This window comes from Lepus europaeus, chromosome 13 (genome assembly GCF_033115175.1).
Source record: "Lepus europaeus isolate LE1 chromosome 13, mLepTim1.pri, whole genome shotgun sequence".
NCBI lineage: Eukaryota > Metazoa > Chordata > Mammalia > Lagomorpha > Leporidae > Lepus > Lepus europaeus.
In genome coordinates, this window is record NC_084839.1 from 86,460,008 (window position 1) to 86,473,567 (window position 13,560).

Sequence of the window (13,560 nt, forward strand, 5' to 3'; positions counted from 1 at the left end):
ATATTTGGCTTTCACCAGTTGATCCTATGTTGGAAGTTAGGACAAAAATTAGAGCAGCTGTCAGTTATTAATTGAGTTGTGGCCATTTGGGGCTGATTATTATTTTTGGCTTCCTGGATTGTTGCTAGAGACAGCATTCTGGCTTGCTTCAAGTCTGACATGGAGCAGACTTGTTTCCTGGGATGGTTACTGTGGATAATGGGCTAGACTCCTGGGCTGGTTGCTACAGATTGTAGGTTCTGGGTCTATTTTCCTATATGGTTCAGCCATTGTCTGTTCATATATTCTATCTCTTGGATGAATCTTCAGGAAGTAGACAGAAGATGAAGACAAATCCAGGCAGGGACATAAAATGCATGGAGAATGTGGCCAGTTTCAGGGAGAGTGGGTGGCTTGCACTGTGGCACGTGGTGGGAGGTGAGAGAGCTGAGGCTGGGTGGGCTGCCTGGGGCTTGTGGTCTGTGCTGGTGAGTTATGAGCACTCAGGGAGTATGTGTGGGCAATCCCAGGGATGGTTTGCAGGCTGGATGAGGGACACAATTGCTTGTAGGTAGGTGGTCAGTTATGGAGTGTTTGCAGGAAGTCCCACATGAAGTCAGAAGATGTTGGGCCAGGGGGAAGAGCTGTTAGCACCACAGTTCTGGACTGGTTCCAAGTTATCCCTCCCTCCCTCTCTCCCTCCCCAGCCCCACTGCATCCCCTTCTGCCCCTACCACCGTGATGTGGCTCCTTTATCTTCCAAATCCCCTCCAATGCACCCCATGGTTTTCTGCTCACCAGTGTATAACCTCCCTCCCAGACTGCACATTCACCCATGTTGTGGCTGGCACCTATACCATGGCCAGTATCTCTCTCTCATGCACACATACCTGTCAGGAGCACTGGGCTTGAACCCAGCCAGTCTGGGTGCCTTTGGGTGCTGTGACTTGGCCAAGTAGCACAACAATCAGCTTACAGTTCCCTTGCCTTTGCTTTGCAGTGTACTGTCACCCTCCAGGTGGCCCAGATGACCAACCAGGATATTGAGAAGACATGTATGTCATTCCCTGGGGTTTACCCCTGGCCTTCTCCAAGCATAGCTGAGTGGGTTCTGTGGGCCCTTCAAGATTCATCCCTTGAGTGTGAACAGGTCAGGGTACCTGGAAGCTACAGGGATCTAGAGGCCAGATATCCAGACAGCTAGCTGAGGCCATCTGTCATCCCGGTGTATCCACTTGTCATCTCTAGACATACAGCCCAGCCTCCAATGGGCTGCAGAGGAAGACAAGGATGGCTACTTCCAAGAGCCCTCACAGGTCCAGGGATTGAGTTAGTGAGTGTGGGAGGGAGCCATGGGAATGTTCTGGGGAGAGCATATGACCCTATTAGAGCGTCTTGGCCGTGATTTTTAGTTAGGAGCTGCTCCCTGGGGACAGAATGATGACATGGGGAATATGCCTCAAAACCTCATGCGCCCCAATTCTGGGCCCACCCTGGATTGTGTTTCCCCAGGGGATGAAGACCTCCTGGGCATAAGTGCAAGAGAAGCGGCCAGGCAGAAGCTGATGGCTCTCAGCCCCACCCTGCACAGGGTCCAATGCTCAAAGCCTCAGCACTTTCAGGTGAGGACTCTCTAGTGTTGAAAGTCATGGGACCGGCCTGACAACCTCTCTCTGTTCCTAGGACATCCCCTCTCCACAAGGTTACGGCAGAAGGTCAGAGCTCAGACCCAGCTTCAGGTTCCAGATCCTTAATGCATGTTTCCATGAGAATGCAGGAAGCCCCGTCCCATGCCTCTTCCCTCTGATCTCTAACCTGTAGCCTGACATTTCCACCATGTTTTTGATGCTCCCTGGCCTGTCACATACCCAGAGGGTGTGAGTCACCCCTGACTGTCCCTCCTCCTCCATCCGGTCAATGGCAAGTCCCAGCTCTTCATATCACCCGACTGCCCCCAGTGCTGCATTGCCACTTCCATTCCCTGGCCTCAGCCTCCACCTTTGCTTTCCCAGACCACACTGATAGCCTCCTCCTGAGCTGCATGCCAACAGCTCCCTCCTGTCCATTCTCTAGCCAAGGCAGTCTTTCAGAGATGCTGTTCCCATGGAGTCATGTACCTGCTTATAAAGCTCCAGTGTTCTCAGCACAAAACGCAGCTCTTAATCTTTTTTTCTGAAACGTATTTTTCATTTGAGAGACAAAGATCTTCCATCTGCTGATTGACTCCCAAACACCCACAACAGCCAGGGGTGGGCCAGGCTGAAGCCAAGAGGCTAGAAATCCATTTGGGTCTCCTGTGTGGGTGGCAAGAACTCAAGTATTTGAGCCATCACTTGATGGCTCCCAGGATGTATATTTTCAGGAAGCAAAGCTGGAACTCAAACCTAGGCACTCAGATATGGGATGCAGGTGTACCAAGGGGCATCCTAACCACTGCACCAAATGCTGGCCCCCAAACCCAGCTCCTTACAATGATGACCCAAGCCTGCCCCTGCAAGCCCAACTCCTGCTAGCTTTCTCCCTGGGGGTTCTCTCTCTGTTCACAACTCCAGTATTCCTTGTCAGAACAATTTTGTTCTTGAGAGTCCAGTGCTGGCTGGAGAAGGGGGGCCCAAGGTCAGTTCTCCCATGTGTTCTTCTCTGTAGGTTCGGGTGAAGGTGTATGAAGCCCGACAGCTCATGGGCAACAACATCAAGCCAGTGGTGAAGGTGATCATTGGAAGTCAGCAGCACCACACGCGGATCAAGATGGGAAACAACCCTTTCTTCAATGAGGTGGGCTGAAGAGGGCATGTTGGACATACCGGTCTGCCAAGGGCTGAGAATTCCTGCAAGGAGGCAGCAAGCTTGATTCTTGACTGGAGTATCTTCAAGTACTTGTTCTACCAGCATCTACTGAGCATTGAGCACTGTACTTGGCACTGGGAATTTAGAACAGGACCATGTGAAGCCTGCATTTGAGGGGCTAGTGTCTTGTCGGGTACACAGCACCTGAACCCATAAACAATTACAATGGGGGAGGCCTGCGGCTGACAGAGGTCTGGGAATAATACTAATGGAGCTGTGAAATGCAGTCCATGTTGCATACATCTCATCACTGCACAAGCCCCAGATTCTTGCACTGTGTCAGATACGTAGTTGGTGCTCCATACTTATCGAATAACAGCGCGGTGGAAGCTTGGAGGAGGAAGTGAGCAATGAGGCTGGAGGTAGTGGAGACGACTCAGAAAAGGCTCCGTCAACCTTGAAGGAAGAATCTACCAGGGAAAGATGGGTAGGATGGGGGAAGATAATTCAGGAAAAAGGAACAGTGTTTTTAAAGTCTAGGCTTGAGGGAAGAGCAGATATGAGGTGGCGGGAGGGGAGTGGCTAGAAGGGAACCTTGAGGACCCATTGTGGATGGCACTCAGGAGCTATGCCAGGCGTAAGCAGGAGAGTGGCAGGGCTAGGTTGTATTTGGGAAAGGAGGTTCTGTTTTTTTCAGGGAGAGGAGGTGAAGTGGACTGATAGGGCAAACTAGAAGGAGGTGATGACTCCAGTCTCCATCATGGGACAGCTAGGCCTTGAGCTGCTATGTCCTCCAGGGAGCCCTTTCCCCTGCTTTTCACCTGGGCAGAACCCTCCCCCCCAACCACCCAGGATCCTTTGAGGCTTCTGCGTCTGCATATGCATAGGGTCACAGTATAGTGAAAGTCATTGAAAGGGGCAAAACTGGGAGGGTGAAGCAGTAGAAAAAGCACCTTTTACCCCTACCCCAATTCTCTCTGCCGCAGATCTTCTTCCAGAATTTCTATGAGGTTCCTTCAAAGTTCTTCGATGAGATCATTTCAATCCAGGTGAGGAACAAAGCCAGTCCCCAGCAAGATGGGTCCACTTTCTTGTCTCACCTCAACATTGGGAAGCATTTCAACCCCCAGGCTCCATCCTTAGAGTCAGGGTCACTTCTGACTGCAAGGCAGCATCACCATCACCTTCTTCTCTCGCTTTGGCAGCCCTCATTCCTTCAACACATATCTAGATTGCCAACTGCCAGCCTCCTCCTGTGTGGCAGGATTCTCGTGCCACTGAAGGCCCTCAGAATGAAATACTACATTCTCTACCAGAGGGAGCCAGAACCAGTGATGACCATATGTTTATCAAGTGACTAGTATGTAATCAGCTCAGGGCCAGGGAGAACAAGGAGGCCTTGTCCCCTTGAAGAGTTTACATATTCTTGGGCACACAGGAGACAAATGGGACTAGATGTAGTGGGAAAAGTTGATTGCAACACCTTGTTTTGTGTTAAACTGCAGCAAGGGAATGGGCCTCCCTGATGAATTTTTTTTTTTAATCAGTAAAATGGAACTTAACAGCTGAACCTCACAGGGACCTCTGAGAATGAAACGAGAAAAACTATGCTCAAGTGTCAACTATTAGCAACCAATGACTTTTGGCTGTCTTGTACTTTTCCTCCCATCCAGAACTGGGGAAACTGGGGCTGTGATGAATAATCAAGATCTTTCTGCAAACTCCCTTGCAGGTGATGAACTCTTCAGTGTTGAGATACAACGCAGAGATCGGGAGATTCCAAGTAAGCACCACATGAAGGAGACGGCTTGGTGAAACAGTTACGGAGACTCACGCAGGGCCCCTTGGGTCTAGGGGAACATCTCAGATTTATATCAGAAACATCTAGACTCGGACCCACCTACCAACTGGGTGACTTAGACAAATTCTTCATGTGCAAAATGGTATAATGATATATCCAACTGACAGAGTCATAGTCAGGACTGAAGTATGGGACATTTATGGAAGTTCTGGGTGCTGTGCTGAATTCCCCACACTCATTACGTGGTGGACACGGTTCAGATCTGTGTCTCCAGGACATGGGAGCTGAAGACCCAGAAGGCCAACTTAAATGTGGGAGAAACCCAGAGGGAGGTACTGCCTGTGATGACAGAGTGAAAAAATGAGATCTGGAGAGTCATGATGGGCTAAACTAAGATTCTCCATATCCAGGAAAATCAGGAAAAGGTTAAATACAGGCTGCTCAGTTACTTTTTTTTTTTTTTTTTTTTTTGACAGACAGAGTTAGACAGTGAGAGAGAGAAACAGAGAGAAAGGTCTTCCTTCCGTTGGTTCACCCCCCAAATGGCCGCTACAGCAGGTGCGCTGTGCCAATATGCAGCCAGGAGCCAGGTGCTTCCTCCTGGTCTCCCATGCGGGTGCACGGCCCAAGCACTTGGGCCATCCTCCACTGCACTCCCTGGCCACAGCAGAGAGCTGGCCTGGAAGAGGGGCAACCGGGACAGGATCGGTGCCCCGACCGGGACTAGAACCTGGGGTGCTGGTGTAGGCGGAGGATTAGCCTCATGAGCCGTGGTGCCGGCCACTCAGTTACTTCTGAATCTTAGATAAAGAATACGTTTTAGATCTGTAAGAGGAAAAATATTCCAACAATTTTAATATCTTAATTGCCCTTTTTTGCAATTCTAGAATTGGGCAACACTTCTTTCCATAAACTAGAATAAGTGGTATAATGGGATGTGCAGCATTTGATTTTGTAGGAAACGAAAGGCTGCAAAAAGTGGAGTGGTCATTCTGAAGTTACTTTCCTTGTAAAGCAGGGACAGGGAGACAGAATCATGGGAAACTGACTGGTTAACATCAGATTGCCCCATGTTATTTTTGTAAGAATCAAAGGATAAGGATCAAAGTAGTGGAACTTCATTGTCATCCATTGATATGTTTGGGAAATTAGGCTCCCTCTCATTTTCCTGACTTCTTGGAAGGTCAGATCACAATTTTGTTTCAGTTTTGTGATGTGGAACCTTAACATAGGTCACTCCACTTTGATTTTCAGTCTATCTGCTGGAGTCCAGGGCAGGAACTTAGTCCAAGACAATGGCCTTCCGTAATTCTATTTTATAACTGTAAATATGTTCCCAAAATTGCATGGCTCCTAACCAAATATTGCAGGGCACATACGTACACTAAAATAGTAGTCATTGTTTATCTGAAATTCAAACTTAAGTGGACATTCTGTATTTTTAGTTGCTAAATCTGGCAACCTTCGAAAACTGGAAAGGCAAATTTAGGAGAAATGGAAGTAAACTTCTCTCCCACTGCTTACAGTAATCACATGGACAGTCGTGACATGACAGTCGTCCCCCAGCTCACTCCCAAAAGTAAAGTGCAGACTTAGACATTGAGACTCTGGAAAAGTTTCATGTCATGAGGTAAAATATGCTGTGCTTTAAAAAAAAAAAAAATTGCTTTAAACTTACTCATTCTAGAGGCAGAGAGACAAACACACAGATACATAGACTGCTCTTATTCATTGGTTTGCCTCTCACCCAGGTCTTTCACATGGGTGGCAGGGACCCAACCACTTAAACTGTCACCCAGGGTCTGCATTGTGATAGGAAGCTCAAATCTTGATTCAGGCCAGCGCCGTAGCTTAACAGGCTAATCCTCCGCCTTGCGGCGCCGGCACACTGGGTTCTAGTCCCGGTTGGGGCGCCAGATTCTATCCCGGTTGCCCCTCTTCCAGGCCAGCTCTCTGCTATGGCCCGGGAAAGCAGTGGAGGATGGCCCAAGTGCTTGGGCCCTGCACCCGCATGGGAGACCAGGAGAAGCACCTGGCTCCTGGCTTCGGATCAGCGAGATGCGCTGGCCGCAGCGGCCATTGGAGGGTGAACCAACGGCAAAGGAAGACCTTCCTCTCTGTCTCTCTCTCACTATCCACTCTGCCTGTCAAAAAAAAAAAAAAAAAAATCTTGATTCAAAGCTGTGTATCAAACCCAGGTGCTCCACTATGGGATGTGGATGTCTAAACCTGCATCTTAACCACTTGGCCAAATGTTCACCCCTATACATTTTTAAAATATGGAACACTTTACAAATTTGCATGGTGTCTTTGCAAAGGGCCCACACTAATCTCTGCATGATTCCAAAGTGAGCACCATCACATCCTTTTTAAAAACTTCTCAGTATGTATCTCTAAAACAAAAAGAAAATTTTATTACACAGAGCCACAATACAATGATCAAATCTAAAAACGTTTACATTTGCCACGTAGCATTACACATCTAGTCAGAGCCTACATTTCCCTAACTATGCTACAAATTTCTTTTACAGTTTGTTCAAATTAGAAAACAACTAGGACCATTCATTGTAATTGGTTAATGTGCATTTTAGGTCTCTCTGATTCTGTTAGTCCTCTCAGTCCCTTTTATTTTATTTTATATATTTATATATTTTAGATTTATTTATTTGAAAGGCAGAGGGCTGGGACAGGTTGAAGTCAGGAGCCAGGAACTTCATCCAGGTCTCCCACATGACTGCAGGGTCTCAAGCACTTGGTCATCTTCCTCTGCTTTCCCAGGCCATAGCAGGGAGCTGGCTCTCAGTCTTTATAAATTTACTTACTTATTAAGGCAACTGAGTAGTTGCACTTCTAGAATGTTCCCCAGTGTAGATTTTGCTGACTGATCTGCAAGGGATCATTTTGCATGTACCTTCCCCTATTTCCTGTCTAGAGGCTTGCTCAGACTTGCATCAGTTTTCAAGGCGACCTCAGCAGAAGTCACATAATGTCTGCTGCTCTCTCTTTTTCTGTTGTTAGCAGCTATTGGTGATCGCTTCATCGGGGGTGACTGGGTTTTTGTTTTGCTTTGTTATAGCTTTATTGGGGTACAACTGATATACAATGAATTGCAGATATTTAAAATGCAGTTTGGGGGTGAGTGTTAGGGTACAGTGGATTAAGCCATTGCTTGGGATGTCCACATGCCATACCAGAGTGTGTGGGTGTGAGTCCTGCCTCTGGTTCCAAGCCAGTTTCCTGCTCGTGAGCACCCTGGGAGCCAGCAGGTGGCAGCTCAAGGTGCTTGGATTCCTGTTACCCACACTGGAGACCGAGATAGAATTCCTGGCTCCTGGCTCCGGCTTGGTCCAGTGCTGGCTGTTGTGGGCATTTGAGGAGTGAACCAGAGGATAGAAGACCTCTTTCTCTGTCTCAGTTTCTAATACTGTCATTCAAATAAATAAAAACAAATAAACTTTATTTTTTAAATGTACATTTTAAAATATATACATCATCACAATGAAGATAAGGAACATCTCACATCTACCATTCCAAAAAGTTATCATGCCCCCCAGCAATCTCACCTCCATCCCACTTCCTCCCTTCCTGCCTTCCCTAGGCAACCATGGCCCTGGCTTTTGTTACTATAGATTATTTCCACTTCCTAGAGCCATCACCTGCTGCCTCCCAGGGGCTGCATTAGCAGGAAGGTAGAAGCAGGAGCACAACCAGAACTTGAACCCAGGCACTTCAATACAGGATGTAGGTGTCCCCGCTAACGTCTCAATCACTAAGCCAAATGCCTACCCTCTGTTTCACTTTTAAAGCAAATTCCTAACAACGCTTTCTCAAAAATTCATGCACAGGTTTTAACATTTTTATATTCCTATCAGCTATGTATTAGAATTCCAGTTGCTCTAATCAACACTTGATTTAGTCTGTCTTAACCATACTAATAGTTGGCAGCGTTATCTCCTTGTGATTTATATTTCCTTGAGGACTAATAATGTTGAGCATTTTCTCATGTACTTGTCACCTATGTATTGTCTTCAATGAAGTATCCATTCAAATCTTTTGCTCACTTTTATTGGATTGTTTTCTTACTGTTTTTTTAAAAAGATTTATTTGAAAAGCAGAGTATGGGAGAGACAGAGAGAAAAATATCTTCCATCTGTTGGTTCATTTCCCAAATGCCTGCAATAGCCCAGGGCTAGGTCAGGGTAAAGGCAGGCACTACGAACTACATCTTGGTCTCCATGGGTAGCAAAGACCCAAGTATTTGAGCCATCATCAGCTGCCTCCTAGGAGGCACCAGCAGGAAGCTGGTTTAGAAGTGGAGCAGCAGGGCTGGCACTGTGTCTTTGTGGGTGGGGCCACTGCCTGATGCCTATTCAAGCCCTGGCTGCTCCATTTCCAGTCTGGTGCACCTGGGAAGGCGACAGAGGATGCCCAAGTACTTGGGCCCCTATGCCAGTTTCGGGGACCCAGAGGCTCCTGGTTCCTGGCTTCGGTCTGGCCCAGCTCCAGCCGTTGCAGCCATTTGGGGAATGGGATAGAGGATAGAAGATCTCGCTCTCTCTTTATCTCTCTCTCTCTGTAACTCTGCCTTTCAAATTAAATAAATGGATCTTAAAAAAAGAGGGAGAAAGAGAGAGAGAGAAAGAGAGGGAAAAAAAGAAGTAGAGCAGCTGGGACTCAAATCGAAGCTCCAATATGGGAAGCAGACACCCCAAGCTGTAGTCCAACACCTGCCTCTACTTTCTTACCATTAATGTATGATTTGCAAATATTTTCTCCAGTATATGACTGTCCCTTCATTTTCTCAAGTCTCTTTGTTTTTTTTTTAAGTATGTCTTAATGCATTTTTTTAAAAAAAGATTTTATTTATTTATTTGACAGGTAGCATTACAGACAGTGAGAGAGACAGAGAAAAAGGTCTTCCTTCTGTTGGTTCACTCCCCAGATGGCCGTAACAGCCAGAACTGTGCTGATCCAAAGCCAGAAGCCAGGAGCCTCCTCCACGTCTCCCACGTGGGTGCAGAGGCCCAAGCACCTGGGCCATCCTCCACTGCTATTCCAGGCCACAGCAAAGAGCTGGACTAGAAGAGGAGCAACAGGGACTAGAACCGGCGCCCATATGGGATGCCAGCACCACAGGCAGAGGATTAACCTAGTGCACCACAGCGCTGGCCCCTTAATGTGTTTTGTTTTGTTTTGTTTTGTTTTGTTTTGTTTTGACAGGCAGAGTGGACAGTGAGAGAGAGAGAGACAGAGAGAAAGGTCTTCCTTTGCCGTTGGTTCACCCTCCAATGGCCGCCACGGCCAGCGCGCTGCCCCCTTAATGTGTTTTTTAAAAATTATTTATTTGTTTATCAGAAAGGCAGAACAAGAAAGAGAGAAATCTTCTGTCTACTGGTTCACTCCCCAAATGGCTAATATAGCCAGGTCTGGCCCAAGCTGAAGCCAGGAGCCAGGAACTCCATCCTGGTCTCCCACATGAGTGGCAGGGTTCCAAATACTTGGCCCATCTCCCGCTTCCTTCCTAGGCATGTTAGCAGGGAACCCGATTGCATGCAGAGCAGCCAAGAGTGGAACAGGTCCTCCTTTATGGGACACCAGCGTCACAATTGGTGGCTTAAATTGCTGTGCTACAACACCAGCCTGAATGGTGTCTTTCAAAGAGCAGGTGTTTTACATTTGACCAAGTCCAGTTTATCAAAATCTTCTCTTAAGAATTGTTCTAAGAGGTCTTTGCCTACGGGAGTCAAGTGGGTCACTGCGTTTTACAGCATGCCCACATACAGGATCCAGGGATTGATCTATGGAAGCTTCAGAAGAGCCTTATATGAGAGTCCAGAATGCTGTGTGGCCCTTGTTCCACACATAACACCTTGAATCCTGCACCACATCCCCCAGGCCTCTGTTGGAAACTATTGCCCCATGTGGAAAGGAAAAAACCTGTGTCTTTACCAATTCCACCTAGATCATCCTCTTCCTCAAGGATGGAAGACACTCTTCCCCCACCTGGAAGTAGGGAAGGGTCCCTGCTGGGTGGCACTGCATAGCATTAAGGATCTGCTGGCTGCCTCACTCATTAGTTAACAAAACTTGGGGCACTGGGGCCAGCACTGTGGCACAGTGGGTTAAGCCTCCACCTGTGGCGCCGGCATTCTATATGGGCACTGGTTCATGTCCTGGCTACTCCTCTTCCTAGCTGGCTGTCTGCAAATTCCAGGGAAAGCAGCAGAAGATGGCCCAAGTGCTTGGGCCTCTGCACCCACGTGGGCTATCCAGAAGAAGCTCCTGGCTCCTGGCTTCAGCCTGGCCCAGCACTGGCCATTGCAGCCATTTGGAGAGTGAACCAGCAGATGGAAGACCTCTCTGTCTCTTCCTCTCTCTATCTGTAACTGTGCCTCTCAAATAAATAAATACATCTTGAAAAACAAAACAAAACAAAACAAAACAAAACAAAACAAAACAAAAAACTTGAGGCACTTCTCCAAACTCATATCCTCCTCTGCGGAGAGGAGGTTCTAATGGTTGTAGCTTCTTGCTTGCTGTAAAGGTAAAAGGTAAAAGGGGTCAAGGCACAGAATGTGCTCAAGCACCTGTAACCAGTATTGCCACTGGGTGAGCTGGTTTTACAAATCTCTGCTGGCGGCCCTATCTAACCCTCACCCTATTCTTGTCTTTTCAGACAGATATTGGGTTTATTTACCATTCTCCAGGTAGGTAACAGTTGTTGTGAATGTTTGTATTCGGAGAATAGTCTAGCCAGGGACCAATACAGCTCAATATCCTCAACACACAGGATCGAGTGTATTAAAGGGTGTGAAGTATTTTTGTACTTGATAAATCTTTTACTGTACTTAATGATATTTTATAATAACTGCATATTTCTCTCAAAAACTCAGCATCCCTTTGGACCAAATGCTAACCTTTTATTATAACCCTGAGTTGAATTCTCTCCTCTCCTCTCCTCTCTTTTCTGATTTATTTATTTGAAAGGCAAAGTTACAGAGAGAGAATCATAGACACAGAGAGATCTTCTAACTGCTGGTTCACTCCCTAAACAGCTGCAATGGCTGGGGCTTCCCTGGCCAAAGCCAGGAGCCAGGAGCTCCTGGTTTTCTATTTTTTTGAGGCCAATATAGGGAGATAGAAGTTTATGTGGAGGTTTCTACCACTACCTGGCCATCACATACTTATCAGGTTGAGATCTGGATTTCAAATTGGGGAAAAGTTGATTCTCAAGTGTTTGGTTCCAGACAGGAGTAAGAGTAGGTCTCCAGTTTGCAAATTGGGGTCCCTGTTTCATAGAGGCCATAGCTGGCAGCCTTGTGAGCATACTGTCATTGCTTAATGGTAGCAGGGACTCCATTTTCCCGTGGCACTGGGTGGGAACCAGGAGAGGCGAGACATGCTTCCTCTCCTCTCTTCCCCAGAAACAGACTGGTTTCATGGGAGAGGGGTGGAGACTGGAGGCTGGTCTCCCGTCCTCCCTCTGCTTGTCCAGGTCACGCACTGCTAAGGAAATGGTTAGGCCTGTGCCTGCCAAACAAACCCATCAGCGGCGTGAGAGGCTACCTGAAAGTCACCATCTGCGTGCTGGGTGTGGGAGACCAGGCTCCGGTGAGGCCGCCTCACACCCTACTAACATTTCCTACCCCAGCTGCTTCCTTAGGATACCCCTGGGGTTGTGATGTGGTTGTTGACTTTTCCATACTCAACTGTGTTCACACAGTTGTCCCTCCCTCTGCACCCAATGGGAGTTGGGGAAGCAATGACGAGAGGCCTTGGCTGTGACCTCCCCATGACCCTGAACCTATCCAGTTCTCTGGTCTCTCCAGGTGGATCAAAAGCTGCCCTATGGGGCCGAGAAGGATATTCAGATCATCAAGTCGACCCGAGTCCCCATCCACGCAGCCTACTTACAGTTCTTCATCTACTGCGCCGAGGACCTGCATCTCAGTTAGAGTCAGGGTGGCAGGGGAGGGAGCGACCCTTTGTTCCCTCCATCCTCAGGAGACTTCCTCAATACGTGGGACACTGACCTAAGATGGGGGGTGGGGGTGGACAGGGTGAGACTGAGATATAATCCACCAAGAATTGCTTCACTAAGGTCTCATGGACAACTGTACCCATGGGCCCCATTGTCACTGACAGGTCTTGGATGCCAGTTGTAGACTTGAGCTTCCCTGTGTCCCCTCTCCCTATGTCATTATGTGGATAAGATGCAGAATGTCAGGGTGATCCCCAAAGACACACCTGCCCAAAGGGCACCCAACTATATTATTGGGGGGGGGTGTCTAAGTTACTCTATCACCATCCCCTTTCCATTTGAAAAAAAAATGCTGAAATCTTTTAACTTCTTGTTCATAGAGAAACACCATTTAGTGAGTCCTGTTTTGGAAGTGGAACTAATTGGGGAAAAGGTAAGTATAGACAGGGTCTAGAGAAATTGGCACCCAGGAAAAGTAGTGTGGAGGGAGAGAGTGCATTGGTGGACAGGACCCCCAGAATCGTATCCCAGCTCATCTACAGATGGGCAGTGTGGCCCCCAGCCCCGGAGCTCTGGGGCCAAAGCCGTGTCTTACTCAGCCCTGCATGCCAAAGCGTGCCCAGAGCTTTGCATAGAGAAGATGCCCACTGAGAACCAAACGTGTGACTGCAAGGAGGAATGAATGAGTGAGTGAAACAAAATGCTAACCAATGAACAGCACTGACAGGGTTACCAGCCCCTCTAGGCTTAGCATCTTCACCTGTCAAGTGACAGTTCCAGGCAAGAGAGCTGCTGACATTCCATGAACATCTGGAAACACGGTAGCCTTTCCCTAAGTGAGCCGATGGGTGTTTTGTGCAGGCAAAGGTCCGATGTTTGAATTGGGGGCAGGGGTGCCGGGTTAAAGTTAAATGGATTCGTCTCAGTCACAAGCCACGATTTCTATCACATTCTATCTGTCAGAAGCCAGTCATTAAATTCAGCCCAAACACAAGGGAAAGGGAATTAATGT

At 47.7% G+C, this 13,560-nt stretch overlaps 1 protein-coding gene across 16 annotated transcripts in view; it reads left to right on the plus strand.

The window, feature by feature from the left end:
- The window catches only part of FER1L5 (fer-1 like family member 5), a 71,956-nt gene that overhangs the window by 14,918 nt on the left and 43,478 nt on the right, over positions 1–13,560 (plus strand). For 12 of the 16 annotated variants that reach the window (XM_062209898.1, XM_062209899.1, XM_062209912.1 and 9 more), the window contains 9 exons: positions 980–1,034; positions 1,492–1,601; positions 2,626–2,754; positions 3,753–3,815; positions 4,499–4,549; positions 11,244–11,274; positions 12,063–12,178; positions 12,397–12,517; positions 12,929–12,981. In XM_062209898.1, coding sequence (XP_062065882.1) covers positions 980–1,034; positions 1,492–1,601; positions 2,626–2,754; positions 3,753–3,815; positions 4,499–4,549; positions 11,244–11,274; positions 12,063–12,178; positions 12,397–12,517; positions 12,929–12,981 — 729 coding nt within the window. Of the gene's footprint in view, positions 1–979; positions 1,035–1,491; positions 1,602–2,625; positions 2,755–3,752; positions 3,816–4,498; positions 4,550–11,243; positions 11,275–12,062; positions 12,179–12,396; positions 12,518–12,928; positions 12,982–13,560 lie in introns of those variants that run through there. The other 4 variants (XM_062209902.1, XM_062209904.1, XM_062209905.1 and 1 more) reach the window with 3 other exon arrangements.